The 25,332-nt window shown below is 35.9% G+C and overlaps 1 protein-coding gene and 1 pseudogene across 2 annotated transcripts; one reads left to right on the top strand and one right to left on the bottom strand.

Annotated features, from left to right (window-relative positions):
- The first annotated feature begins 1,041 nt into the window (after positions 1-1,041).
- LOC143614587 (two-component response regulator ORR26-like) lies at positions 1,042-9,026 on the top strand (annotated as a pseudogene). Its single transcript, XR_013150309.1, has 6 exons — positions 1,042-1,408; positions 2,199-2,357; positions 3,015-3,409; positions 3,533-3,535; positions 7,683-7,756; positions 8,155-9,026. The product of XR_013150309.1 is annotated as a two-component response regulator ORR26-like (transcript).
- A 409-nt stretch (positions 9,027-9,435) lies between these two features.
- LOC143614585 (uncharacterized) lies at positions 9,436-21,162 on the bottom strand. The gene is made up of 13 exons (XM_077087980.1): positions 21,069-21,162; positions 13,186-13,409; positions 11,423-12,388; positions 11,219-11,332; positions 10,973-11,034; positions 10,796-10,888; positions 10,604-10,696; positions 10,425-10,517; positions 10,271-10,339; positions 10,081-10,186; positions 9,960-9,995; positions 9,772-9,873; positions 9,436-9,556 (listed from the first exon to the last, which is right to left on the bottom strand). The coding sequence occupies exons 2-13, from the start codon at positions 13,270-13,272 to the stop codon at positions 9,446-9,448; spliced, it is 1,932 nt and encodes a 643-aa protein (XP_076944095.1). The 5' UTR covers positions 13,273-13,409; positions 21,069-21,162; the 3' UTR covers positions 9,436-9,445.
- Positions 21,163-25,332: the final 4,170 nt, after the last annotated feature.

The following is a 25,332-nucleotide window of genomic DNA, read 5'->3' as shown; positions in this document are numbered from 1 at the left end:
AATTTATGTTTATGAATTTGTGTTGGTACCGATGATACTAACCTAATTTGTGTTAATTCACAACTGTAACGTGCAGGTTTTTTTGGTTCTACATATGATATGATTTGTTGTATTTTGGTATTGGCGAGTTTATTTCTTTTGTTTAACTTCGATGTCGTAACTTGATACAGACTGCTTCGCGTCAACTTGCAATGATTTTATAATTCTACTTATGTTTTTTGTTCGATTTAATGGTCCCGTCGCGAAGCGCGGGTCCCAAAATCCTAGTATATAACTAAAATACAACTTCTATTGTTTAGTTCTTTAGGGTTTTGTTGCATAAATTTTAAATATTTAACTTTTAACCCCTCAAATATAATTAAAAGACAACTTCTATAGTTTAGTTCTTTAGAGTTTTATCACAAGTTTTAAATATTTAACTTTTGACCCCTCAAATATAATTAAAAGACAACTTCTATAGCTTAGTTATTTTGAGTTTTGCCAATAAGTTTCAAACTTTTATCTTTTAGTCTCTCAACTTTGGTAATGAAACTATTTTTTATTCAACTTTTGTCACAAAACTTTTATCCTTTTAACTTTGGCCACAAAAATTTACACTTTTAAACTTTTAAGAACTTTTAGACTTTCAACTTTGACAACAAAAGTTTCATACTATTACAACAAAACTTTTAGACTTTCAACTTTGACCACAAAAACTTTACACTTTCACAATAAAACTTTTAGAATTTCAACTTTGACCACAAAACTTTTACGATAACAAATCGAACCAATACCAACCACCATTTTCCCGCCGCGTACCCTCCTCTACACGCACTAGCTTTCGATCATGTAATGCGCAAAACGCGGTCCACCGCAACGCGCGGGTACAAATACTTGTTTTAATTAAACCATATGGATGGTGGAATATATATTATTGGTAGTTTATACAATATGAAGGATGTAGATAGCACAAACCACAATCTTAAAGTGTGTAAATAAAATATTCTTTATTATTATTATTATTATTATTATTATTATTATTATTATTATTATTATTATTATTAACACAGGGGACCGTTATTAACTGCTAGCTTGCTACTGGCACCAAATATTCTTCTCCTTGTGTTTATTAATAATCTGAGCACAAACTTCACTTGATAATCTCCAAACTCTCAACACTCCCTCAGTATTAATCCGAGCTCGGGTTTGGAATAACTACCCGTTCGCTAAAGATCTTGGTGTTTATTTGATCACAAAGTTGTTATATACTTATATATATATTTGTCTTAGCTGATGACTGAAGGATTACATGGATTCTCATCGCCTAGAGCGGATGTTTTTCCCGCTGGTCTTCGTGTTCTTGTCGTTGACGATGATCCTACTTGGTTGAAAATTCTTGAGAAGATGCTAAAGAAGTGCTCCTATGAAGGTTCTTGTTTCTTCACTATTATTATTATTATTATTATTATTATTATTATTATTTTGATTTGTTTTAGGTTATGTAATATGTATACAAGTTTATATGAGTGAATCTGAATAATAGTGTGTGTGTGTGTTTATGCATACATCATTATAATTATGAATTATTTTTGGTTTTGATGTGTATGGAGCATAAATATTAAATACAACTCTAATTAAGTTTTGGACAAAAAAATGAGATTTTAGGTGTTATTATATGCATGATTAATAGGTGTATTATTTTATGAGTCAGTCAATCAATTTTTTTAATTTCTCATGCAAAGTTTGTTTTATTAAAGAAAAAATTTCAAAATTGATTAAAGATGATGAAAAAGTTTACAAAATGTTATACATAATATTAAGTTTCAATAATATTATGATCCTAGACACTCTTTTACATGTTACTTTTTCAATATGCTTAATTGCCTTCTAAATTATGATATGATGGTTTTACAATATATACTTACTAGTTTATGGTTGTCAGACACTATGATAACTTGATTGGAATGTTTTGAGGTAGACAAGTTTCTTTTTTGTAATATTGATGCTCTATGTTTTGAGAATTTGAGCATCTGATACATATTTGAGGTGATGTTTCCTCTATTGGGCTTGGGCTCACTTTGGGCCTAGCCAACTTCAGCCCATTAGTTTTCTAGGCATAACTTGTTATAGCATTTATGTTCACAAAGTTATATTATTGTTACTTTGTTAATATATGTATATGGTGATGTTTAATTTCTTGTTGATTATTGTTGTTTCAGTTACTACATGTGGACTAGCTATCGAGGCGTTGGATCTGCTTAGTGAGCGAAAAGACGGGTTTGACATAGTTATTAGTGATGTTAACATGCCTGACAATGACATGGATGGTTTCAAGCTTTTAGAGCATGTTGGACTTGAGATGGACCTTCCCGTCATAAGTCAGTTAACTCTATACATTAATACACAAATACACTATATTAATTATGACCAGTAAAATATACGCGTCGTATATGCCTATATGAGCTGTATAGAGCTATATGAGTCATATATTTATTACTTTGATTGTAACTTAATTTTAATAGGATTTCTTAACAAATCCTAAAAAATATACCATAATTTTTGTCATAGGCGTCTATACGATTTGTATAGGCCCGAGGCTCTATACAAGACATCAGGGCTTATACACTTCGAATAGAGCTATTCACCTTGCGTAGGTAACAGAATATGTTTGATACCTTTGTACCTATACGCCTTGTAAAAGCCTATACATGTTGTATACTTGTCCTTGAGAGCTGCATAGAGCTATATGAGTCGTATATTTATTACTTTGATCTTTTATAATTGAAAAAAAATTGTAACTTAATTTTAATAGGATTTATTAATATATCCTATAAAAATATACTATAATTTTTGTTATAGGCGCCTATACGATTTGTATAGGCCCGAGGCTCTATACTAGACTTTGTATAGAGCTATTCACCTTGTATTGGTGTAGGTAACACGATATGTTTGATACCTTTGTGCCTATACGCCTTGTATAGGCCCTGATAGGCTGGTGTCTGAATATGACATCCCTTTTAATAAATTCTATGCAGTGATGTCGGTTGATGGTGAAACAAGCCGAGTTATGAGAGGTGTACAACATGGTGCATGTGACTATCTTTTAAACCGATTCGAATGAAGGAGTTAAGGAACATATGGCAGCATGTATACCGAAAGAAGATACACGAGGTGAAAGATAGCGAAAGTCATGAAGGACTTGAAGAGATTCTAATGATGAGGAATGTATCTGAACAACAATCTGATGACGGATACTTGTTTTGCGGAGGTGATATGGCACCGGGTAGTAGGAAAAGAAAAGATTTGGAACATAATAAGTATGAAGAGAAAGACTTTGCTGATCATTCGTCGGTCAAGAAAGCGCGCGTTGTTTGGACCGTTGATCTTCATCAGAAGTTTGTCAAAGCAGTCAATCTTATTGGTTTCGAAAGTGAGTTCGGATTTTAAATTATTTTTTATATTATTGTTTTGTCCCGTTTAGGCCATTATACTGTAATATTTACAAGTTCGCTTAATGAACCAAACGGGACAAAAAAACGTATTATGTACTAAGAAAGTACAATGACTAAAATCGGACAAAATACATTGTTTTTTTATTTTTTTAAAAAAACCCTTATGGTTTCCATAAAACTTAAGGTATAAAATTGTTTGCATAATTTATGGCAGAAGTTGTGTCAAAGCACGAAATGAATCTAACCTGATCCATGACGATGCTTCCACGGATTTTCGAGATGAACGAACCACGTCTTGATCTTCTTCTTCCTCGGCTGCGCCTGAGACCTGCAATGCTGAGACCTGCAAATGGTTTCGGGGGTGTGGAGGCGACTGCTAAGATATCCTGAGGATTTCTTGTTCACAGACACAAAAATATGGTGATGGCTCTTACTGAGAATTTGCCAACCCTTGATAAGGAGATGGAGACCTCCTTATATAGGGAGCCTCATGGCCACCATCATGATACCCTAATGGGCCTAGCCCAGTTAGGGTTACCTCCACAAAACCCCCTCGGCCCAAAAACAAATGTATTAGCCCATATAATAAAATAAGCCAAACATAATAGATTTAGGGTCATAGAACCGGGTTTTAGTACCATACCCCTACAAGCCCCCCCAAGTCCAGTGTTGCTCCTGGGCGCGCAAGCGTCTAGGTGGAGCGCTGGACTTTATAAGGTGTGAGGCGGTTTTTTCCCTTTTCTTTGGCCTTGTCTTATTGTCTGAGTTTTGAGAGGTTTTCTTCATGATGGTGACATGTTGTAATAAAAGCCTGCGCGCGAGGCGACTTACAAGCTATAATAATAATGAAGCTCGCGCGTGAGGCGACTTACGAGCTATAATAATAATGGAGCTGGCGCGAGAAGCGACTTACGAGTTATAATAATAATGGAGCTGGCGCGAGAAGCGACTTACGAGTAAACTAATAATAATGCCTGCGCGCGAGAGGCGTCTTACGAGCTTAGAATAATAAAAGCCTGCGCGCGAGAGGCGTCTTATGAGCTTTGAGAATAATAATTGAGCTGGCGCGTGAGGCGACTTACGAGCTGTGAAAGTAATAAAGCTTGCGCGCGAGAGGCGTCTTATGAGCTATAAGAATAATAATTGAGCTGGCGCGTGAGGCGACTTACGAGCTGTGAAAGTAATAAAACTGGCGCGTGCGGCGACTTACGAGCCTGTAGAATAATGAGAGCCTGCGCGCATGGCGACTTACGAGCTGTAATAATAAAGAAGCTGGCGCGCGAGGCGACTTACGAGCTGTAATAATAAAGAAGCTGGCGCGCGAGGCGACTTACGAGCTTGTAGAATAATGAAGCTGGCGCGTGAGGCGGCTTACGAGCTATAATAATAGAGCCTGCGCGAGTGGCGACTTACGAGCTAAGAATAATAAAGCCTGCGCGCGAGAGGCGTCTTACGAGCTGAGAATAATAAAAGCCTGCGCGCGAGGGGCGTCTTACAAGCTGTAGCATAATAAAGCCTGCGCATGAGGCGTCTTACGAGCTAAGAATAAAAGCCTGCGCGCGAGAGGCGTCTTACGAGCTTTGAGAATAATAATGCCTGCGCGCGAGGCGTCTTACGAGCTGTGAAAGTAATAAAGGCCTGCGCGTGAGGCGACTTACGGGCTGTAAGAATAATAACAGCTTGCGCGCGAGGCGTCTTATGAGCTGTGAATAATAAAGCCTGCGCGTGAGGCGACTTACGGGCTGTAAGAATAATAACAGCTTGCGCGCGAGGCGTCTTATGGGCTGTGTGAATAATAAAGCCTGCGCGTGAGGCGACTTACGGGCTGTAAGAATAATAACAGCTTGCGCGCGAGGCGTCTTATGAGCTGTGAATAATAAAGCCTGCGCGTGAGGCGACTTACGGGCTGTAAGAATAATAACAGCTTGCGCACGAGGCGTCTTATGAGCTGTGAATAATAAAGCCTGCGCGTGAGGCGACTTACGGGCTACTTTATGTCACGCGCCACATGCAGATGTTGCATGCACGTGCGCGTAGACTTTGGTTTTGTGTTATGCGCCACGCGCAGATGTTGCGTGCGCGTGCGTGTAGATTGTGACATGTGCGAGCATGTGATGCGTAAGCATGTGATGCGTAAGCATGTGTAATATGCGTGAGCATATGTGATGCATGAACACATGGTATGAGGATTCCCAATCCCTAAGTTTGGCGTGTAGCCATATGGGATCTTAGGAGGATTCCCAACCTTGCAGTTTGGCATGTGTAATATGCGTGAGCATATGTGATGCGTGAACACATGGTATGAGGATTCCCAACCCCTAAGTTTGGCGAGTAGCCATATGGGATCTTAGGAGGATTCCCAACCTTGCAGTTTGGCATGTGTAATATGCGTGAGCATATGTGATGCGTGAACACATGGTATGAGGATTCCCAACCCCTAAGTTTGGCGTGTAGCCATATGGGATCTTAGGAGGATTCCCAACCTTGAAGTTTGGCGCGTAGCCATATGGGATATTAGGAGGATTCCCAACCTTGGCGCGTAGCCATATGGGATATTAGGAGGATTCCCAACCTTGACACGTAGCCATATGGGATATTAGGAGGATTCCCAACCTTGAAGTTTGGCGCGTAGCCATATAGGATATTAGGAGGATTCCCAACCTTGAAGTTTGGCGCGTAGCCATATGGGATATTAGGAGGATTCCCAACCTTGGCCCGTAGCCATATGGGATATTAGGAGGATTCCCAACCTTGGCGCGTAGCCATATGGGATATTAGGAGGATTCCCAACCTTGGCGCGTAGCCGTATGGGATATTAGGAGGATTCCCAACCTTGGCGCGTAGCCATATGGGATACTAGGAGGATTCCCAACCTTAGCGCGTAGCCATATGGGATATTAGGAGGATTCCCAACCTTGGCGCGTAGCCATATGGGATATTAGGAGGATTCCCAACCTTGGCGCGTAGCCATATGGGATATTAGGAGGATTCCCAACCTTGAAGTTTGGCGCGTAGCCATATGGGATATTAGGAGGATTCCCAACCTTGGCGCGTAGCCATATGGGATATTAGGAGGATTCCCAACCTTGGCGCGTAGCCATATGGGATATTAGGAGGATTCCCAACCTTGAAGTTTGGCGCGTAGCCATATAGGATATTAGGAGGATTCCCAACCTTGGCGCGTAGCCATATGGGATATTAGGAGGATTCCCAACCTTGAAGTTTGGCGCGTAGCCATATGGGATATTAGGAGGATTCCCAACCTTGAAGTTTGGCGCGTAGCCTGATGCGCGCATGCACGGCGATAGAGTGGTGACTCGCAAGTGCGTGTGCATGGCGGAGGTCTCTTGCGCAAAACCCAGATGGTGGATTCCGCGGCGGCACGTGCACGGCTGCGGAGTGAGAACCCCCGGGCGTGCGTACATGGCGGCGGAAGTCTAGTAACTTCTGGATCTGCAATTTAAGAGTCAGATCTGCAACTTTAGACCTAAAATCCAGGTCTGTAATCTAGACCTAGATCTGTAAATCAGATCTGGACAGATCTGAAGATTCGGAGCAGATTTAAAACCATCACAGATTCGGAGATCCTGAATCACAGATTCACAGATTCGGAGATCTGATCATTCGAATCACGGATTTTCCTTCTTGCCCAGATCTGGAAGCCTCTTTTTAGATCTATGGATCTTTTTGAGCTTTAAATAGAACAAGCTTTGAAGCCTTTTTCTGTAAACTTCCAGATCTGCGTTTTTCTTGGGAGAGATCTGACAGCCGAGATGAAGATCGAAGGGCAGTTCGTTGCCGTCCCACGGATGGCGCCAATGTCAAAGCACGAAATGAATCTAACCTGATCCATGACGATGCTTCCACGGATTTTCGAGATGAACGAACCACGTCTTGATCTTCTTCTTCCTCGGCTGCGCCTGAGACCTGCAATGCTGAGACCTGCAAATGGTTTCGGGGGTGTGGAGGCGACTGCTAAGATATCCTGAGGATTTCTTGTTCACAGACACAAAAATATGGTGGTGGCTCTTACTGAGAATTTGCCAACCCTTGATAAGGAGATGGATACCTCCTTATATAGGGAGCCTCATGGCCACCATCATGATACCCTAATGGGCCTAGCCCAGTTAGGGTTACCTCCACAAAACCCCCTCGGCCCAAAAACAAATGTATTAGCCCATATAATAAAATAAGCCAAACATAATAGATTTAGGGTCGTAGAACCGGGTTTTAGTACCATACCCCTACAAGTTGGTCCCAAGAAAATACTCGACCTGATGAACATGCCATGGCTAACGAGAGGAAACGTTGCAAGCCACTTGCAGGTATTTCTTCAACTCTTGGCAACTGTTATGCTTACACCTTTTTATTTGTTTTATTAATATATGATAATTTACGTGTCGTTCACTCAAGTATTCAACTTTTTTCATTAACGTCGCATATGCAATAAAATTTAAAACTTACTTTATAGGTCACCCAAATACGTATCGAGTTTGTAGACCACTTTATACTAAACTTGACCAAAAAAAATGGTAAATGACAAAAATATTTTTAAATTTTTTAAAAAGACAAAAATACCCTCAGTTACCAATCTATCAAACATTTTTCGGGTTTTTTTCATCATCTTGCATGGTTTTAGCAGCATATGGTATAAGTTGAATTATTAGGTAGCTTTCACAATATTATAACCGGTTTTCTCATAAATTGTTTTTAAATAGTGCAGAAATATCGTCTCTTACTTAACAAGATTACAAAAAGATGATCTTAAAACTTCGTCTAGCGGGCCAAAATATCCGGATATTAATCCACGAGATGCAACCGATAAAGGTTCAGAACCTATAAAAATTCAACAAAATGAAGCCGTTAGCAGCCACCGAACCACCAATCCTACAATCCATGAAGTTGATGTCAAAGGTAATAATGCTGCATTGCAGACAATAAAGCCCAAGAAAATAATAACCGGTTATGCAGCCAAGACTAGTATCCACCCGTTCGAGTCAACTCAGTACTCGCAGTTTAACTCAGTGTTACCGACTTAGTACTCTTGGGGTGGCAGTTTTAAAGAAATACAATTCAAACAAGAAAACAACAACAACAGCAACGCTCCACAGTTTCAAGTACACAACGGTTGTTTCACCGGGCCCGGGCTGCCAGCTCAACAGAACACGAGCATACCAAGTTTCCAACCGCCTGATCCGGTCATCGGTCCAACATGGAGCATGAAACAAGACCCTTGTACCGAACAAACTTCGATAAACACGATAAACAACATGGAACTGTCGCCTTTTTTGCTTCAAGGTCAACATTGTTCGTCGACAAACGTTGACCATCAAAACAAAGGCGTGACAATGACCGAGTTTAACGATCAAGATTTCATAAACGATGCAATAAAATTTGACTACGACTATGAGTATTCTGACTTATGGGAATATCCCGTAATAGGTCAAGGACTGTTCATAGTCTGATGACTTGCCAAGTCATCGTTCACGTCATCATATGAAACCGAGGTGTGCTACTAATTTTGTTTGGGGTACATAAATTGATGATCCTTTGAAACAAATTAAGATAGAAACTTGTTTGTTAAAAGATAGAATAATAATAATAATAATACTACTTTACACTTTGCATACAAAATATTAAAATAACCATTATATCTAACCCTTGATAAATGATGTTAAACAAGCAATATGTAACACCCTCAGTGTTTTAAAAAAAAATAGTGGATGTGATATTATTTCTTTAAACATTTTGTTATTAGTTGTTAAGTTCAAAAATACATGTTACGCGTATCTGCTTTTTATACTAGAGTTTTCTTCAACATTCTCGTAAATGCTACGTTTTGAAAGACTGTTGTTATATTATTTGATTATTTATTTAAAAGCCTACATATCTTAAAACATTAAGCAAGTATGCATCATCTTATTGCATTATAAGAAATATAACGAATTTCGGGTGTCGAACGCTCGACAAATCTCAACACTTGCAAAAAAAACATTATTTTTCTATGACATCAATCAATGTGATTTCTTACTTGGCAAACAAGCCATGGAACTACTTAAACTTTTCTTATTTATTTCTATAAAATTCTTTCCAAGCTTTTGTGGGCGCTTTCGTGTTGGTTCAACCTGCATAATCCAAAAAAACGGTTAATGCATAAACACAAAAACACTTATTGAGTGTGTCAATGTATAAAATAAGTTTTTTTTTATTTTAAACCGACTATTTTGTAAGACTGTTTAAAAACAACGGATTTAAAATTACCATTTTACCCTTAGGATGAAAATTTTAACCAATTTTCGCAATCAGATAATGGATGTATAGCCTTTTTTTGTTCTTTTACCTTCTGTAGCTTATTAGATGGACCTTTTGTTTCACTTGTACTCGTTTTAGCTTCCAGAGCCGTGCTCCAACGCAACTTTCTATCGTCACCCTTAGCTTTTTCCTGTAGAATAAAACTAATTTGTCACAACTGAAGGTTATTTTAGACATTTTACCAAACATGAGAGACTGTATATTGGTTTAAAATACCTTCAGTTTTGTTTTTTCTTCTAGCTTCTGAGAGAACTGTATCATAAAAAATAAATAAATAAAAAATCATGAACACAGAAATATTAGTTTTGGTTTAGTAATTATATGATTACAGACTAACCTGTTTTCTTTTTGCTGCTCTTTCATCACTTTTAAATGTAAATGATGATGGCACGGTAACGGATCTTGGTTTCTTTGTAGACGCGGTTAATGCTGCTTCTGTATGACTTGTATGACTGGTGTAACATATTTCTTGTTATTATTAGGGAATATTAAAGTATAAAACATGTAACATTGATGAAGGTTCTTACTTTGTGGAATGGGACTTCAAGACAACCTTTTTATTGCCATTGACCAAACGGTCAAGTAGCGGTTTTGACCTGTAAAAAATTATAGCAACTTTTTATACAATATTCAACTTTTTTTTTAAAGATTATTTTAGGATTTTGAAATGAATTAGTTTACCATTTGATTTCTGATCTTGGGAGTGGCTGAGTATTTTTCTTCAAGACAACTGTTTTGTTGGCATTGACCGAGCGGTCAACTAGCGGTTTAGACCTGTAAAATATTATAGTAACTTTTTATACAATAAAATTCAACTTCCTTTTAAGAATATTTTAGGATTTTGAAATAAATAAGTTTACCTTTTGTTATCTGATATTGAGAGTGGCTGAGTATTTTTCTTCAAGACAGCTGTATTGTTGGCATTGACCGTTCGGTCAAGTAGTGGTTTGGACCTATAAAAAATGTAAAAAAATAAACTATATTAAAATTTTAAACGATAAAATTCGACTTCTTTTAAGCATATTTTAGGACTTTGAAATAAACTATTTTACCGTTTGTTTTCTGATCTTGTGAGCGCCTGAGTACTTTTCTTCAAGACAACTGTTTCGTTGACGTTGACCGAATAGTCAAATAGTGGCTTAGACCTGTAGATTTAGTGTAAATTTTTATAAGATAAAATTTGACTTCTTTTAAAATATATTTTTGAATTTGGAAATGAATTACTTCACCTTTTCTTTTCTGATTTAGGAAGTGGCTGAGTGTTTTTCTTTACCACATTCACCGAAGACATCTGCAAATCAAAACAAATGATCCATTGATAATCATTAAGCGTGGCAAAATGGGTAGGTTGGTCAACTAACTGGTCAAACTAGGTTCAGGTCAAAATGGGCTCGCTTTGAAACGGACAGTAGTAATAATAATAATAATAATAATAATAATAAAATTAAAGTTTCAAAGAAAGAAAGTTATATTACCTTGGGATTGTGCTTAAAGATTTGATTTTTAGGGAGAATTTCAGGGATTAGCGCTTTTCTACTTGACGATTTAACCGAAGAAATATCAGTTTTTGTGTGCCCTGATATTTTATCCTACAAAAGCAACATCATTTAACATTAGCAAAAACATTAGTCAATATCAAGAACATAATGAGCATAGTGTATAGCATACATATTACATACCTTGATATGTCTTTTCTTATTTTTGTCCACATGACTAGACTGCTTTAAAACCTCTAAACAATGATTCTCCGAGGTAACATTCCCGGTTGATATATTTTCCTGTTCCATTTGTTCACCACTCGAGATGATGTCATCAATATTCGCAACTTCTGCGAAAACTAGATTAGTAGCACATGAAGAAAATTCTTTCTTAGATGTTATTTCCCCTTCTGCCCCTTTGTTACTCGACACATTTTCATCAACATTGTCAACTTCTGAGTAAGCATTCTCGGTTTCTACGAGTACGAGGTTGGTCAAAGGTGAGCGGACATTTTCGTTTGATGATACTTCCCGTTTTGCCCCTCTGTCACTTAATACTAAAGGTGAGGAAACATTTGCAGTTGATGTTTTTTCCTGTTTCATTCGTCCACCACTCGTGATAATGTCATCAGCATTCCGTTTTTCCGATAAAACTAGATTGATCAAAGGTGAGCGGACATCTTCGTTTGATGATATTTCCCGTTTTGCCCCTCTGTTACTTAAAACTATAGGTGAGGAAACATTTGCAGTTGATGCTTTTTCGTGTTTCATTCGTCCACCACTCGAGATGATGTTATCAACATTTCGTTTTTCCGAGAGAACTAGATTATTACTAGGTGATGAAACATCTTGGTTCGATGTTATTTCCGATGCTGCAACTCTGTTAGCAACCGTAGGAGACTGGTTTTCTCGTTTATTTGTTAGAGGGGGGTAATTAGGGCGTCGGTTTTCCTTGTTAAATGATTTTGAAGATTTTTTGGATGCAGATTTATTAAAGTAAGCCTCAAAAAAGGCTTTTCTTTCGGCAACAACGCCCGGTCTAGAGTGTTTTTGAACATCTTCTAGGATTCGGTTATGAGAAAATGAAGACCATTTTTCCCAATCCAATGGCTCGTTCACGAACCGCCCGAATGAAACCGAAGTTGTTAAAGCTCTAAGTGGGTCTCCCTGCATTCGGTAGTGATGTATTGTAGTCAATAACCGGTTTCATTGACCATCCAAAAAAAGTCAAAGTTGGAGTTTTTCACAAGAAAGTTGCAATGAATATTACATATATACGCACTGAATCTTGAGCAAAATCCAAAAAATTTTCAGCATTCGGATAGTGGTGCATCAAGTGGTGCAAACGAGCCGAGCCATTTTTCCTTTTGTTTTATTATTATTATAATAATATGTGTGTGTGTAATATATATGTATATATATATATACATATATATTACACACATATTATTATAATAATAATAATAATACAACAAAAGGCAAAATGGGTGACGAGAATTCATCGCCCCCCCACCCACACATGTCGCCGGGGGGGGGGGGGGGGGTTGTGTAACAAAAAAATCTCCCCAAAACTAACCATTTTGTTGCCCACTGCAGGCAGCCTAACAGATAATGCAAGAATCTAAATTCAGGCAAAAGAGCACAGGTATAATAAATTATAATTATATAATAGTCAACACTTAACAATTACAAATTACAACCTTTGACTCTAATAAAGTCAAATCCTCATAAACACTAGAAATTAAGAATCTTGATTTAAACCCATCAATTGTAAACCCTACAAATGAACTAATTTCAGTTTTTATATTTTCAATAATATCTTGACAATTCTCGATAATAATAATAATAATACATAAACCCTAACTCCAATTATGCTAGAAAAGAAAAAAACAATAAATAAAAACCAAGAAAACCCTATAAACAAATCAAAAATACCAAATTAATTAATTAATTAATGAACTAACCTCTTTGAACTCGCGAGAAGCGAATACCGGTTGCGAAACCGAACGCATTAAGCAAGGAGCTGCTGCTGGTTCTTCACCCATTGCCATTATTAAACAGAAATGAAACCAAATTGAAACCAACGTCTTTGTGTTTAATTTTCTGATTTGTTTGTTTTAAAGAGTAATTGTTAAATAAGAATATCTAGATTGATTATTAATTGTGGGACCCACTCATTTCACAACGGCTATAAATGTTTATAAAATTTAGAGATTTTGCATTCAGTCCATAACTTTTGTTTTAAGGTTAATTTTTAACATAACCAAGCTAACACCAATTAAATGTAAAGTAAGTATGTTGGGTTCTAAATTTATAATAAGTTTATAAAACTAGACTTATATTGTAACGGGTCTAGATACTTTAACTGAATATATAAGTGAACGCGAATGAACAAGCTAAACCAACGAACACGAGCATAAACGAACGTTCACGGACATAAATAAGTGAATGGTTTACTGCAAAGTATAGAAAAGATTTCGTTTATGCAGCTTTTTTATGTACATACTGATTGTGGTGTGACCTGATAATGATATCTACAAAAAGTTTTAAAGTTTCTACATCGTAAAAATAATATTATTTACCTTATTACTGCATCATTTTGCATACCTTTTTTTTTGTCAGAACCTTCAAAATATTATGTTTAAACGTTCTGAAACAAAACTAAAGTGCTTTAAACGTTCTGACCAAAAAAGAGAAACTTTAAACGTTCTAATACGTTCAACGAAGTTCTGGGTGTTCAAAAAACAATGAACATCTTTAAACGTTCTAAGAAGTTCTGGTTGTTAAAAAAAGTTTAGAAGTTCCGATAAAGTTTAGAAGTTCTGGGTGTTAAAAAAAGTTTAGAAGTTCTGGTAAGTTTAGAAGTTCTAAGAAGTTCTAGGTGTTCAGAACTTCTAAAACTAACAAAAAAAAATTAAATACCTGTAAACATGAAATTGAACACTGAAATCACTTCATATAATCTCATAATCATCAAACAATCGTCAATCGACCGTTAATTTGATATTGATTCGATCATATGAACAAAATATGGAACGTCTGCAACTGGGTTTCTGCAAATGGCGCTTAAAACTTTAAACGTTCAGTTAAAACCCATCACTCAAAACTCAAATTTGATCAATTGAAACTTCAAATTGATGATTAATTGGACCAATTTCAAAGTTTAATTGGTCAATTAGTTCAACAATTTCAATTTCAATTGGTCAATTTTATCAAACAGGTCGTGACGGAGGAAGATGGTGTACGGTGGACGGAATCATTGGATGGTGGACCGTGGACAGGATCGTTGGATGGTGACGGATTGCTGAACGGACATGTTGAAGGTGGACGAAATCGATGGGAGCAACGATTTGATGAATATAACAATATTTCCATCGCGTGTTATTTGAAATCGACGGGGATGCGAGTCGCGTACGTAATGTACGATTAGGGATTATTGTATTGGATCATTTATCTATATATATATATATATATGTATATATATATGAAGCCCATGCTCGTTTATTAAACAAGCTTAGCTCTAGCATCAAGTTTTTATTTGACTTGAAGGACTTTATCTGCTTTGACCAAGCCAGCTAACCCGAATGACCCGACTGGTTTTTTTGAGCAGTTTCTTGGCGTCCATAACCAACTCATTCAAGCGATAGCCAACATCGTGTCAATTAAAGCAGCAACCGAAACAACTAACAAAGAGTTAAAAGACACTGAGATATTTCATGAGAAAACAACCATCCTGCGAACGCAAGCCAACAAAAGTCAATAGTCATGGGAATAAAAGTCAACATCACCCGGTAGCTTGAACGATACGATTAAATTCGATTCATGGAGTTGTTGGAAAAGTCAAAGTCAAATGGGAAAAAAATACATCAATTATTATTCATTTGGGCTTTCGGTTTTTTTTTTATGGGTGTAGAGGTAGGGTCCCGAACCCCCGGTATGACCACTTACTTATTACATAAGTGTTATATTTGTTATGTTATTATTTGTTTACTAACTAAGGCCCAATGGGCCGGGGGGTTGTGGAGGTAGCCCCTAACCGGGCTTGGCCCATTACGGTTAGGGTTCATGATGGTTGCCATGGAGTCTCCTATGTAAGGACCTTCATATCTCATTTGAAAGGATCCTTTCTTGGACTCTTGGCCTCCACCAATATTTTTGTGTCTGAAAAAAGAGTTTACTCTTAGCAGTCACCTCCACTCCCCCCCGGTCTTTCCATGGCAGGTCTCGAGCTACAGGAGAAGAAGATTGAGATGCGGGTTCACATGTGTACCAAAACTGAAGAGAACATCCATCTGACCCAGGAGGGGTGAGATCTCATGTTCCTTCAATAACCCAGCGTGGGGAATACTTAACCATTACCCTCGGACTAACGTGTTAGACCTTGAGGGGTGGTTTTGTGTTTCTTCAATGGGTTTGATATTTTTCGGTACCGAAGACCGAAGGTTTTTGTTAAAAACAAACATAAAAAGCGGGGCGTGGGTTTTGTGTTGGGTTTCATGCAATTAAAATTTTTGTTTTATTATCATTTAGTTACGCGTATCTATCTATCTACACACTCGTTGTAACAGTCTAGGTTTGAATTTTTGTGAAAATTAATTAAATTAACATCGTAATATATATTAGGGGTGTGGAAGTTTCGGGTCGGTTCGATTATTAGCATTAGCCCAACCTAACCGATCATTTATCGGTTAATAACCAGTATGAAACAGAGTAAAAAATGCTTGAAAATATTTAAAAAAATGTTTTTGGTTCGGTTTCGGTTATTGCTCACCCCTAATTTATATTCGTTATTGAATGGTGGCATTTTGAGAACGAGCGAACCTGATCGAGCCCAAGTCCCAAATACGGATCACACCCGCGTCAATAACCGTTGTGTATTTTGAAGTCCACCCTCACCCTCACTCTCACGCTCACTCTACCTCTCTCACACACAAATCACAAATGGCCGAGGAAAAGCTATAAGCAGGGTTTGGGAAGGGTGGGATGTAGGCGCACCACACCCATATCCAATGGGATAGAGAGGTGGCTTTCAGAGAGACCCTCAGCTCTTGACTACATATGTATGCAGCAATAAAAAAATCAAAGTTCAACTATAGTATAATTGCAAACTAAACCACAGCTGCATGTGGACTTGTGTTAGCTGGATTTCTCGGAGGCGTTTTGACCTCACAACTTTTCAAGCTGATGATGGAATCTGATCCCGGTGAACTCCGTTTAATGGAGAAAGTGAAACTGCTTGAAGAGAAAGACGAGGCAACAACTGCTTGGATCCTAGAACTTGAGGTGAAGCTTCGGGACTTGATGGCTGCTGGTGTGCCAAGGAAGTAAGCCGTGGAGTGACCGAGACTTCAAGGTATCTTTTACTTACATAATTAAAATGGAAATTGTCTTCTCCGTAATTTCCTTAACTTGTATAAAATGTCACGGAATTGGTAGTTAACATAAATAAGTTTGTAATGTAATTGAACGATTTCTTGTATTTTAGACATGAAATTTGTACAAATAAGTTTGTAACAGAAAGTTTGCTGAAATTTAAATATAATTTACATGATTTGTATATTACTATGTCATAAAAGTAAGTTGAAATTTAAAGTTCAAGCAGAAATTACAAGAGTCAACTTGCTAAATCAGATTCAGTTATTTAGATGGTGATTAAATTATTTGAATTTGAAAAATCAATTAATTGAATAGCACATAACGCAAAAACTTTTGACCCTTTAAATAATTTGACAAGTTTTGTTATTTGAAAATGGTTTTTCCAAGGACTAAAACATTTGTATAAAACGTTACGAAATTTGCAGTTAACACATAAATAACTAAATAAGTTGACATTTAAAGTTCGAACAGAATTTTTGAAAGAGTCAACTTGCTAAAGTTAGAGATCTATAGTTGGTGTGTACACTGTACTATTTATAAATGATATTTAATTATATAAAAGGTCATAAAAATGAATTTGAGAATGATTTTAATTAAGTAGGGTAATAATGCTATAACACGTAACTTACTGCAAATTGCAATGAAATTAGATGAGCTCGGTATCATTCCAGTACCGAGCCTGAATTTATCAAAACTTGGTATCGGTAAGGGTATCGAAAATTCTTGGTTTGTACCGGTATCGTAGGCAATAATTTGGTAAATTCCAACACCGATACTGATTGGAACCGAACCCGAATTATTCGATCCTATTTTGTTAAATGGTTTATGTATCGGTACTGCAATACCCGTACCATTTGCTCATCCCTAATTCTAGGAAACAAATTTGGCAATTTGCTTATTAATAACAATTCATATGTATATTTTTACAAATTAAGATCATGGAAAAATCAAAATCAAAATCCAAATCATGTACGTGTTTACCATAAAGAGCACTCGTCAAGGTTTCTTGGGGGCGGTCTCCTTATCAGTAAAACCGCCTAGATCAAGGTCCGGAAAAGTTGTTCCAATATTACCAAGTGCAAGGGAGTAGTCAGTATCTACCCCCATAACACTAGCGCTTCGCAAGATGTGGTCTTGCAATTTCCACGACTGGGCCTGGAAGCCACAAAGGCATATGCAGAGACATCCTCAGCCGAGAAAATTCCTAAGCCTCCGCAACGCATAGTAGGGGTGTGCAGTTTTCGGGTCAGACCGAAAATACCCAATAACCGACCCGAATGTTCATAACCCGGTCCATAATCGGTTCTATATTATAAGAAAAATCGGTTTCGGTCTTGGGTTTGGTTTTAGACTGAAGAATTCACACAAAACCCGAACCGGACCGATCGTAAATCCACTTATAGCTCATCTGTAAATTGTATGAGGGGAGGGTAGATTGAAGGAGCCAGTTGTGAGAGAGGAATATAGATATTTTGTGATACTTGTTTGAAGAAAAGAAGCGGAGACCATTCTGTAAGTGAACCATGAGAACTGTGGCAAAGAAGATGTTTTAGACGGTAGTGATAACCAAGAATGTTTGGATAGAGTTGTTAAAGTAGAAGAAGCTAAAGAAACTTTGGAAAACATAACGACTGATTGAAACTTGATATAATAGTTAAAAGATGAAATTATTAAAATATATTGTAGGGTGACGTGCATTATGTTTGAAAATTGAAACACGCAATTTACTAAAACTCTTTAGAGCATTCTCATCCCACTCTCTATCCCAATCTCTATAATTAAACTAAAAAACACTATATTTCTCTCTCATGTTCAGTTAAATAATATTTTTTATACCTTTATCGTTACAGTTTTCTCTCTCCTTTACTCGCAACCAATCCAACAAATATTAAAAAATAAATAGAGGCAAACAATGTTCCTCAAATATTTCTCCAAATTTACAAAAAATCGCTACATTTTTCTCTCCACCCTATAATTTATACTCACAATCACTCAAAACCCCACCCTGTAATTTGCAAACTCCCCACACATGATTATAGGGGATGGGATGAGAATACTCTTAATACCCTACTTTTATGTCCACATATTTCAATTAATTGTAGTTGTAGATACTTTACAAAAAAAGATAGCTGAGGACTTGGATTCTAATATTCTTTTTTATTTTATAGTTTCACTAGTTTTTATCCCCAGTAGTACGGGGGTTGTATTTCTTTTTCGTGTCTAATATTTATATTTTTTGGATTTTAATTTTATTTACTGTAAGAATGTTAATAATATACTTAGGGTTTGATGATGAAAGAGTTTCACAAATAAATGAGATGTTATAACCTGTTTAAAAGATATGTGTTTGGTATAACTCATGACCCCACTTATTTTTTTACTATAGGATTGTTACTTAATATAAAAAATATAATTTTCTTAAAAAAATTAGATATTAAATTTTAGTATGTCCCTATTTTATAAGATTTTCATATCAAGGTGAGATTATATTTTAATATAATGTGATGTTATAACGCGTTTAAGGTTATCTGGGTTAGTGAGACCCATACCCGTGAATTCGGGTCAAATGCATGTGTAGTCTTCATTTATAAATAAAACAATCTGGTGACTTGAGAGAATGTATGAAGCAATTAGAGAGCATTTAAGGAATTCGTTTATATATATTTAAGATTAAAATTCTTAGTTATATAGTTTTTTATCCTTTTTTTTTGCGCGCAACATGTATTGCAAATTATTTACATCCTCATGTGTTGCTTTACATTATTCGTTTATAATATTTATATATTTTTTTTGATTTTAGTTTTATTTATTGTTAGAAAGTTAATAATATACTTAGGAATTGATGATAAAAGGGTTTCGCAAATAAATAAGATGTTATACTCGGTTTAAAAGTTATATAGGTTTAGTGAGACCATGGCCCATTTATTTTTTTTACTACAAAATTGTTTTGTTAATTATAAATAATATATATTTTTTAAAATGGATATTAATTTTTAGTATATTCCTATTTTATAGGATTTTTCATATAAAATAATTGATGAGATTAATTTTTAATATAATGAGATGTTATAACCCGTTTAAGGGCTATCTGGGTTTGGTGAGACCCATACCCATGAATTCGGGTCAAAATGCATGAGAAACCTTTATTTAAGAATAAAGAAATCAGGTGGCTTCCATAATAGGGGGGAGCGACCACATCGCGACACTTAGAATTTTTGGATTTTCGTTTATATATGTTAAAGATTTAATTTCTTTCAATGTTTACTTTAATTATTATAAGTTCTTATATGTAATATGGAAATAGTGATTTTATTTGAAATAAATTATCACGGAAGATAACATACACTTTATGTGAAACAAACCTAATTATATTATTATGTTACATTTACGTTTAAATAGAAATATAACAAATATTAATTGTATTAAATAGATATTTAAAAAGAAAAAAATGAAATTATTATGGGAATACATTTTGATATGCTAATTTTACAGCCTTTTTCTTTTGTGTTTTCAATGTCTTATTAAATTAAAACTTATCCCCCGTATCTCACTATTATAAAGTACAAAATTCATATTTTCTCTTTTATTGTTTATCACCTATTCACTTCTCTTCTCAACCACTACTCAAGAAACATAATCTGCTAGCCACCGATCTTGCAAAACCATTAAAAACCCATGGCAACATCGAACCAGGCCGGAAAGTCATTAAGAAACCTTAAAAGCCGTCATATTGCTTGTTCTTGTTATCATTCGATCTCTTCTTCTCAACTGACATTGATGCATGTATCATGTTTGAACCATGCACAAATCGGATCCTCATAATTCATCAGACGAGCTATGAGTGGGGATCTGATGTTTATATTAGATTGCACCATCACAAAGCTTTATACAATCGGTCTCGGTCATTTATAGGTAACCGGAGAGACCGTCATCGAAGTAACCGAGAAACCGGTTACAATATTAGGTCCAGCCATCGGTTCTATTTTTGCTGCCTTTTCGGGTACCGGGTCGGTTCGGTTATTGGTATTTGTGCAGCCCTAACGCATAGGGAAGGAAGCCAACCTCCACTAAAGGTCCCCAAAATACGGTCCTCCACACATAACAATATCTTCAATTGCCCCCGCAGGCCCGCATCAAAGATGGCCACAGCCTCTTTGACATGTTCAGGTTGACAGGTCCGGAGCCCAAACACTAACTTAGCAACCCTCATGCACGAACGCAACAAAATGAGCTCACTTTGGGGGTCCCTAAGGTCCGGCAGGCGTTTCATAAGTTCAACCGCCCTCAAAGCTCTTTTATTTGACAAAGACCGAATGAGTTATATTGTGAGAGGAAAAGTTTTATAAGTTACAATGTTATAACTTATTAACTTAATGAAAAGTTATAAGGAAGTAAAATAAAGAATTTCAAACACCCCTAAGTAACAATATCATGATTGATTATTAATTGTGGGACCCACTCATATCACAACAGCTATAAATTTATAAAATTTTGCATTCTAGTCCATAACTTTTGTTTAAGGTTAGTTTTGAAGAAAAATTGAGAGTGTATTTGTTCAAATTTTTTCGTAATATACGTGACAAGGGTTTAAATCATATAAGTGACAAAAAAAAATTGTGCAATTTAAGATATAAAATAATAATAATAAATAAAAATATTTGTTTATGTTGAAAAGAATATAAAGTTTTTAACTCGTTGGTATTCCACAATCCATGTTTAGTTTTATATCGATTACATTTGAAATGAACCGAACCGAAATGGTAGACATGGTTATAAAATTGTGGGCCCCACTCATATCACAACGGCTATAAATTTATAAAATTTTAGAGATTTTGCATTCTAGTCCATTACTTTTGTTTAAGGTTAATTTTGAAGACAAATTGATAGTGAATTTTAACATAACCAAGCTAACACCAATTAAATGTAAAGTAAGTATGTTGGGTTCTAAAATTATAAAACTAGATTTATATTGTAACGATACTTTAAATGAATATATAAGTGAACGTAAATGAACAAGTTAAACCAACAGATATGAGCATAAACAAACGTTCATAGACATAAATAAGCGAATGATTTATGCAAAGTATAGAAAAGATTTTGTTTTTGCAACTATTTAGGTACATACTAATTGTGGTGTGACCTAATATCTACAAAAAGTTTTAAAGCTTCTCCGGCGGATTTCTTCGACCCCGTACGGACGTCCGAGAGGCCGAGGCCGTCCGTCTTCACAGCCGGAACGGGGGGGGGGGGGGATGCTGTTCACCTTAGATCTCGGAGAGCTGTTCCAACAAGTGGTTCATGCTACAACTATGAGGAGGATCAGGAATGGTTAGTTTTAATTTAATACTTATTTTATTTAATTTAAACTTAGTTAGGTATTAATTAGGGTTTTCAATATGTATAGAAGCTTCTAAGGAGGAGGAGGTGGTTGTGTTACCAGTTCCTTCTGTTGCCGCCGGTAACAGTAGCAGGAGGTTGCCTATTGTCTCTGGAGGTAAGTAGTTTCAATTTTAATTTTAATGTTAGGGTTAATTATTATTATTATTATAAGCTATTCTAATTGCAAACTAAACCGTAGCTGCAGGTGGACTTGTGTTAGCTGGATTTCTTGGAGGCGTATTAACCTCACAACTTTTCAAGCTAATGAAGAAATCCCGGTTAACTCCGGTTAATGGAGAAGGTGAAACTGCTTGAAGACAAAGACGAGGCTACAACTGCTAGGGTCCAGGACCTTGAGGTGAAGCTTCGAGACTTGATGGCTGCTGGTGTGCCAAGGAAGGAAGCCGTGGAGTGACCGACCGACTTCAAGGTATCATCTCTACTTTTACTTACATAATTAGTGTAGGTTGGTTGTTTTGAGGATATGATTGATGGTTGACTTGATGAGTTGATTTACTACCTTTAGAACAAGTTAATAGCTCGTCGTGCGAGCCCTCCACTATGTCAAAAGCGAGAGAAACCCCATCCCTCTATTTCCTTTTTTCGTCCCCATGTCGCCGGTGTGGTGACATGGGGACGAAAAAAAGGGGGATCCTATCAACTTGTTCCGACTTGAGATAATAAGCTCATGAGCTTGGTCTTACTTCACTGTCAAGAAACGAAAGAAGACTTCCATCTCCAAATTTAACTCAAACGTAGCTCCCCTTTTATTTTGGTGTGAAGTAGTGTCAAACCAAAATACCCAACAAGCATTACCTCTCCCTGAAAAGGAGGTGATCCAGCCGCATCTTCCAGTACGGCTACCTTGTTACGACTTCACTCCAGTCACTAGCACTGCCTTCGGTATCCCCCTCCTTGTGGTTAAGATAACGACTTCGGGCATGGCCAGCTCCATAGTGTGACGGGGGGGTCTGTACAAGGCCCGGGAACGGATTCACCGCCGTATGGCTGACTTTGATAATACTGCATACTATAATAATGTTGTGTGGTCTAAACTGTACGTTAACAACTAAACTGGCTAGTTTTACGTTCAACAACGAAAATTACAAAAACCCTTCATACCATTGTTACTAGTAGAGCTGCAATTAGAGGTCATGATTGTCGTTTGATTATTTATTTATTTATTGTTAGTTGGATCAATGGCACACCGTTTTTTTTTGAAAGAATGAATGTATTGTTGATATTTGAATGCTCGTTTACATGCCACTTCATTGCACATTGTTTGGATGTTTTTGATTTGATTTTGAACGCCGGAAAAAAAACATGAAGAAACATTTTCCGGCAGCGGTGAGCAAAAGTCTAATGTGTTGTTACTTTTATGAAGTTGAATATAAATAGGAGTGAACACAAAGTACTATAGTACTATACTAATAGGGTTGAGTTATAATAAGAATATTAGTTTTCCTAGGAAAGATAGGAAATAATCTTGTCAATTCATTTGAGATTTGAATGGTTGAGATTAGATTAAAGATATCAACAAGTGTAAAACAAGGGTAAGGGCATAATAGGGATAACACATTTGTTGACTTTCTCTCTCCACATGCAAGACACATGTCAAATCCTCCCATCATTTTAAAACGTCCATAACTTTTTTATACGACATTTTTTTTTCAAAATAATTTCACCATAAAAACGAGTGTTTTTTTATCTTTTATATGAGTACCATATTGCTTTATAAAAATAAATAAAAAATTCGTGGGTTTTTACAAGGTGTGTTTTATCATAATTGTGTTTTACAAAATTGTGTTATACAAGTGTGTTTTATTTTTCATAGTGTTTTTTGCATTATGTTTTTTACATTATGTTATTTAATTGTGTTTTCATTGTGTTTTTGTCATTATGTTTTTATTTTCATAGTGTTTATTCCATTGTGTTTTTGGCATTGTGTCTTTTTCATAGTGTTTTATTTTTCCGGAGAAATTTCCGAAGACTTTTCCGGCAAGGTGGTGGCGGTGGGTGGTGGTAGTTGCAGAAGATGAGTGAAAATTTAAGTGACTTTTAATTAAGTGTGCTTTAATTAAGTACGTTTTTGAAATTAAATTAAGTGGGTTTCAATATTAAGGTAGTAGACTAAAATATCCTCCTTCCTAGCTTTTTTAGGAAAACCAAACTTCTTATTTGATCTTTTCTCTATACTATTATATGTATATGAATGTTGATAGGGTTAATTTATTTTTATTGATTGTATTCGTTTGTTTAAATAAAAATACATGTCCCTGCCACATTTTGTTTTCTACCTAAATGAAAAGTCCTTTACAAAGTCTCAAAAATGATGTGGACATGTAATAGCCACATAGGTCCAACTTTTGCAAAAGTAAGTTTCTTCATTTTCCTAATAATTATTATTATAAATTGATTTAAATTGTGTATGGTGGTGGTTTTACCATATTTTCTATTTTTAAATTATTACTTTACATAATTATTTTGTATTTTTATAATTTTATGTGGTGAAATTTATGTAAAGAAACATGTTTTTGGTAAAGAATCGAAATCAAGTATCAAGAATTCATCAAAGTCGTTTAAAATTAAAATACCAATAAAAGCATTTGAGAGCAAACTGAATATGTGGGTGTTAAAAATGTAGCATTTTTACGACAATTTCAATCTATGGGCCTTGTAGATTAAATTTTCAAGTTACTACATCAATTTAAAAAACTAATGACTTATGTACTTTAACGAAAATAAAACATATCTATTACGACCTCCAAAATAAAAAAGTTCTTGGACCCGGATAGCAATTCTGAAAATTTAATTCTTGGACCCGGATAGCACGATTATAAACAGTTGTTTGAAACTTCATTACTTTGGGGTTTTTTAAACTCAAAATCACGATTATAAACAGTTGTTTGAAACTTTAATTCTTAGACTCGGATAGCAATTCTGAAAATTTTCAGATATTTCGGATACCCGAAACTATAAATTAAGTTATTTTTAATGAATACATTTTTTATTTCAAGCTTTTTGTTAGAAATTTGTTTCTCATTACAGGTTCACTATAATGCTTTATACTCACATTTGATAACTTGGTCATAAACATTAGAGATTTGTTTGTTGGTTACATATTTGTTATAAGAATTTCAGATAACAATTTTACGATCCAAACATCCGAATTCAGATATCATAGATTTCGGATTTGGATTCGGGTAGTAAAGTTACCGTTCAAAATTATAGGATACCCGACTTTGAACTCCCTTACCTGTATAGATTTAGCCTATTCGATACATGTGTCGTTACCAAGATTTTTGGGATTCCGTATTCGGTACAATCGAGTATGGATACGGGTATTTGCCTATTTT

The sequence above is a fragment of the Bidens hawaiensis genome, unplaced genomic scaffold (assembly GCF_021521415.1).
Source record: "Bidens hawaiensis isolate Kalapana, Puna unplaced genomic scaffold, B.hawaiensis_p1.1 tig00040540_1, whole genome shotgun sequence".
NCBI classification, from domain to species: domain Eukaryota; kingdom Viridiplantae; phylum Streptophyta; class Magnoliopsida; order Asterales; family Asteraceae; genus Bidens; species Bidens hawaiensis.
This window is presented reverse-complemented; position numbering and strand designations above follow the sequence as displayed.